The sequence below is a fragment of the Babesia bigemina genome, scaffold Bbigscaff_72698 (genome assembly GCF_000981445.1).
Source record: "Babesia bigemina genome assembly Bbig001, scaffold Bbigscaff_72698".
Taxonomy (NCBI): domain Eukaryota; phylum Apicomplexa; class Aconoidasida; order Piroplasmida; family Babesiidae; genus Babesia; species Babesia bigemina.
The window spans coordinates 4,103-10,107 of NW_012237246.1; the positions used below are offsets into that span (position 1 = coordinate 4,103).

The 6,005-nt window shown below is 43.5% G+C and overlaps 1 protein-coding gene across 1 annotated transcript; it reads left to right on the top strand.

The window, feature by feature from the left end:
• Positions 1 to 340: 340 nt before the first annotated feature.
• On the top strand, positions 341 to 5,227 carry BBBOND_0004100 (hypothetical protein, conserved; the record flags this gene model as incomplete). The annotated part of the gene is made up of 1 exon (XM_012915243.1): positions 341 to 5,227. The coding sequence occupies one exon, from the start codon at positions 341 to 343 to the stop codon at positions 5,225 to 5,227; it is 4,887 nt and encodes a 1,628-aa protein (XP_012770697.1).
• Between the last annotated feature and the right edge of the window lie 778 nt (positions 5,228 to 6,005).

The window sequence follows — 6,005 nt, forward strand, 5'->3', positions numbered from 1 at the left end:
TGTCCTGTCATGTTCACCTTAACTCCAAATCTCTCGAATTATATCGCCATATCAACGCTATGACCTCCATTAATTATGACCATAACTTGTTGTTACTTCCCACTCCCGTCGTTATGACGATGCTACTAAGAAAGCCTTGCAGGACATTGAGTCCAAGTTGAAGCAGGTTAAAAATCTCCAAAAAAATCTTGAAGGATTGACTGACCAAAACAGTTGTCAAAAGCTGTTAGAGAATCTTTGTGACGGTCTTCAGACTTTCCTCGGCTTCAACTCTGAGACCAAAGGCTACGATGGCAGTGGGATTGTCTACTCTGACCTTGACAGGCTGTGTGACGGGGTGATGGGATTTTTGAGTGGTGTGCTTGGTGCGGTGAAAAAAGATCCAAGCGTTTCAACGTATTATAAGAACATGGATAAGACACTCCAAAAAATTAAAGACAGTATGCACAATCCTGGCGGATTGTCTGCGGCCGTTGACGCTGTGAGCACGGCGCTGGGGGAGTGGGATGGAGAGCTCACTAGTAGAACAAAGTACACTATAGATAAATTCAAAACTCTAACAACTGTTAATATTAGTAATATGCATGATGCACTTAATGATTTAAATAGACTTAGTGATGATGCTGACTTGCAGTATGTCGCCGCCCATCTGGGCAACTGTATCTCCAAGGCCCAGGAACTGTCCACGGCATTTGACCATGCAGAGGGCGGTTATAAAACGCTCGACAAAAACCTGAAAGATAAGTTGAAAAATGCTGTATTTGAAATTAAGTTGCAGGTTAAATCGTTCGTGGAGGCGGCGAAGAATGAGGAGTTGAAGGAACTATTAAGAGAGACGGAAATACAGCTTAATGTTCTAAAACGGCAAGTGAGAGATAGAGTGGAAAAACGTATTGGACAATTGACGGATACATTGCAAAGAACTTTTGAAACGCGTATTAAAACGCCTATTGAAAACCTAAATGAGAAATTGGGAGCCATCCATAATAATTTGGATGCATGGCTTCGAAAGACGAGTGCTGTAATTGACAGTGCAATTAAAAAGGCAACACAAATTCATGAGCGGTTAGTGAAACAGACGCGAATAATAAAAGAAGGAGCGGACGGCTTTGAAAGGGATGCTGAAAAAAGAGTATCGGGTATGATAGATTCCGTAAGGAGCCTTCTGGGAGATGCTCGGAAAAGTGGGCATAACCTTGAAAAGGCGTCGCAAAATGCTAGTGAGCAGATGTTACATTTGAAGGACATGGCAACAGACGTATTTGCGAGAGCAAAGTGCATCGCAGAAAATATAAAACTTCTCGATAATAAAATTAAAAATAAAGCCGACGACGAAATGAACAAAGTGTTTTTTCATTCCATGGCCATTGATGTTAACGATATACAAGGCGAAATTGAGGCGTTAGTAAACGGAATTAATGAAGCGATTGGGAACCTGGCTGAAACTATTGTTAGCGATAATATTAAGTCTATCAAAGATATGCTAACAAAACTTAATAGAGAAGACATTACTGGTCTAAAAACAACCATTGAGAAAGTTAATGAGGAATCCAGTGCATTGGATAAGATGCAATATCCCACGTTGAATTACTTAAAATATATAGTAGGCCCAAGCACCAATGGTACAACCATATTTGATAAGTTGAAGAATGCTCTCACAATACCGGCATCATCAGCCAAACGGATGGCTGTTAGAACCACAGTTGCTGCGCAATCCCCTGATCAAGAGAAAAGTCCTGCCGAGAATGTGGACGCCGCGATCGAGAAAGTGAGGACGAAAGTTAAGCAGCTGCAGACTGAGTTCGAAAAAAAGTATAGCACTCCTAAATCACATATTCAATCACTTCGAAAGACTTTGGCAGACATTAAACAATTTTCTGGTTATCTTGTTGCGAAAGAAACGGGCATCCCAAACGATGTTAGCCTAGTTGAACGAAACATAAGAAATTTCGAAAATCAATTTAAGAAGCTGATTGATGCCGTCGAGACAAGCAAGGTAACCCGCCATATCAATGAATTAGGTAATGCTCTTGGTAGCTCCATGAATCAGATTGTCAAATACATTAGCGACACTGGGAAGCATTTCAGCGCACTTACGGAGGAACTGAGTAAGCTACAAAACGAGTTGTATGATGAAAAAGACAAAGATGTTATTGAGAGGTTAAGTGATGTCTTGAGTAAAGGATTTTTTGGTTTTAAGGAATGGAATGGTATCGTGAGTTTCACGACATTGCTAGCAGAAATTAAAAGTATAATCGATGGGCCAAATACAGCAAATACACTAGCCAGAATCATTGAAGACGCCAATACATTTTACAGTTCCGTCATCCACTACGAAGCAGAGACAGTTATCGCCCATCTTCAAGCTTTCGTAGCTGGACGTTCCGCTGCCGCTCTTACTGCCATTCAGTCTAGAGCCAAAGAAGATTATTATGAAGCAACCCGCAAAATGTTTACAGCCATGCAACGAGATGTTCATATGCAAATTGATGAAATTAATAACCTAATTGCGCTTGACTACAATAACGGAGTTAAAGGCCTATTGAAGAGAGTAATGGATAAGGATAATGCGTTTTCCGGTTCGAATAATAAGCTGAAGAAACTGGATGTAAAGAAGACTGATTCCATTCAAGCAAACGAACGGCTCAGAAGTCTATCAGCTAACCTGAAAGCATATCTCGTTAATATTTTAAGTTACGTCTTTTACCCGGTAGGCACTGGACTGACCGATGACCCAGCTAAAAAAGTGAAAAATATTCAGACCGATGTAGATGAATTACTTGAACATTTAAGTGTCTCAAATGACTCTAAAAAGTATAATTATGATAACAAATTCGTCACTTTTCTCACCTCCCTCTCCTCCTCCCTCACCGCTCTCCACCCCTCCGCCTTCGCGAACCCCCGGCACCCGGAGCTGCTCGATGCGGTCAGAGCGGGGCTGCAGGGGTTTGTCAAGGAGATGGAGCGGGTGTATGTGAACGGGTATGATGGAGGGGAGGGGATTAAAATGTGGTACAAAAATGACAAGGAAAGTGGTTATTTGACCACTAAAGGAAGAAACGGCGCTAAGGTATTTTTGAGTTTCCTACCAATGTTGTTGGAGGACCTTACTAAGTTAAATGATAAGTGTCGCGGTAATTGGAAAAATCAATTTATATGTGAAACGAACGGTGAAAACGAGAATCTTCTCGGTAAATTTCTCAAGCGCTGTGGCTACAAGGTCGCCAAATCGGACACCTCCAAGGACGGCGAGTCGGAATGTAAGAAAAGTAGAATTGGTATCAATATTTATGATAGACTTGCAACGCGCATATTTGACGCCTCAATTGTGAATCATCTCAAAGCATGTGACTACAATAAGGATAACAAGAAGGAAGGGCCGGAGAAAGTGAATTTCGACTACTTCGATTTACTTAAATGCCTTTACCATCACTTGGACCAATTCAATGAAGTAGGTCACCTATCAACTCTGGGGTCGAGGAGACAACCATGCTCCGTCTACGAGATGCTCTTATGGCTGTCTGGTCTCCCGCATCATCCGGTGCATACAGCTATGCGTGATGAAACTATCCTTGAAATAATCGAAAACATAAATAAAGATGAGAAGAAGACAGACATAGAGGCAGACGGCTTTACGTTCTCCATGGGTGAGACCATAAGCATATGCCTAGAAGCTTACCCAAGAAAGGTACCGTATGATTCCTTACAAAAAGCGGTGACACACATCTGCTCCCAAGCGTATGACGTACTGTGCGCCATTGCTGGAACTGGTGACGCCGACACATTCTACGCAAGTGACTACTGCAACAACTCAATGAAATTCAACTACCCGGCTTCAGGGGAAGACTGCCTCGACATGTTCCTCGATATTCTTCGCCGAATGTTACCGACGTTGCAATTCTTGAAACAACAGTGTGAGCTAAGCACCAATATGAACGGCTGGCAACAATGCAAGTACGGTAAAGATATAAAGACAGGCAAATGGCCATGTAACGAACACTCAAGTGATGAATCAAACGATGAAACAAATTGCCAACCAAACTCACCACTAATGGGCTACCTTAACGATTGTTTACCCGGTCACCTGCCGCATCAACTCAGCAAAATTGGCTGTAAATACGAATGTAATACCTGCCCCTCTACCTTAAAGAAGGGTATGCCCTGCTTGACTCCATTGGGTTTCAGAGGTTTCTCTGGAAACACCAAAAGAGGCAAAGAGCTGGGTGAAGTGCTCACTAAATTCTTAGGTAACGAGTATATTCAAGGCCTATTCTGCCTACAGCCTCAGCCACCCAAAACGTTGCCCGAACATTTCGGATTTGCATTAACGCTGGTGAAGGGATGGATTAATATTACTAATTTCCGGAACAAAGGCTTACCTAATATCAGTTTTCAATCAGCGTTTGAAGCATCCGTTCGCGACTTGTCTATTGATCTATATTCAGATCCCTATGAGTTAACAAAATCGTTAACCAAATCATATGGTTCGCAGTCCGTTGTTCATGATTCGTGTGAGCATCCGCACCTCGTGAATTTCACAAGCTCAGATATATGCACTAACAGGCGTTCGGATGTAAGTTGCGCATCCTACCTTAATATCGCATCGAACGAAACCTACAGTTACCTAGTAAACAAACACGCCGGACTCTACGTATCATGGGCTGTTTACTTGCCATGGTCGTTTTGGGAGTTACTCAACAATTTGTATAAAGATTTTTGTAACATATTCTGTGCCGATTGGGGCTGCCGTGGATGCCTCCGCGGCGACAAATGCAAACGTGGAGAGCATGGTACTGTTGATGACAAAACTGGTGATGCAAAATGTAAATGCAGTTCCATAGTTCGATGTAAAGGCGTACCACCTCTACTATATAGATATGGATTTGCCTTCGGAAATGTGTCAGAATTGGACGAAACGAAATTCGAAAAAACATGCTCCAATTTCTGCCACCAATTGAAGAAACTTCTCGACTCGAAATACTTCATTGACCTCTTCGAAAACTGCGACAAATTCATTTTTACAATCCGCGCCCCCTTCATCTGGCTCAACGTCGCCCTCTGGCTCCTCTCCTTGCTGTACCTCCTCCACATCATGGTCATCCGCCTAGACCTGCTCCACATCAAATCGCATCTACATAGTCCCTCGAGTCATCGCATCGCTGCTCAATCACTGCTCGCCGCTGCACGCGTTGGCAAGCTCAGCAAAGTGTTTTATCTGCAACCATAATCGTACTCACGTGTTTACTGTCTACACTCACCTAGCATCACCTACTCACCTATACAACTAATTGTTTTCTAATGTTTTGAATCACTCATTAATCGTTGTATGTGATGGTGTAGTAGTTAACTGATGTGGTGACCAAGATGCTGACCAAAGTGCTGACCAACGTGTTGACCAATGTGCTGACCAAAGTGCTGACCAACGTGTTGACCAATGCCATGACCAATGTGCTGACCAAAGTGTTGACCAACGTGTTGACCAACGTGCTGACCAAAGTGTTGACCAACGTGTTGACCAACGTGCTGACCAAGTTGATGGTCACGGCAGCGAGGACATGGACACGGCAGCGATGAGATGGACACGGCAGCGATGACATCAACACGGCAGCGATGACATCAACACGGCAGCGATGACATCAACACGGCAGCGATGACATGGTGACCAAAGTGGTGATTATTACCCACTCCACATCGCCCCCTTATCCACTCTACATCGCTCCTTAACCCACTCCACATCGCTCCTAACCCACTCTACATCGCCCCTCTATCCACCCTACATCGCTCCTTTACCCCACTCCAATCGCTCCTTTATCCACTCCACATCGCTCCTTTATCCACTCCACATCGCTCGTTAACCCACTCTACAATCCCCCCCTAAACCACTTCTACATCGCCCCTTAACCCACTCTACATCGTTCCCTTATCCACTCTACATAGTTCTCTTATCCACTCTACATCGCCCCTTTACCCCACTCTACATCGCACCCTTTACCCACTCAAAATCG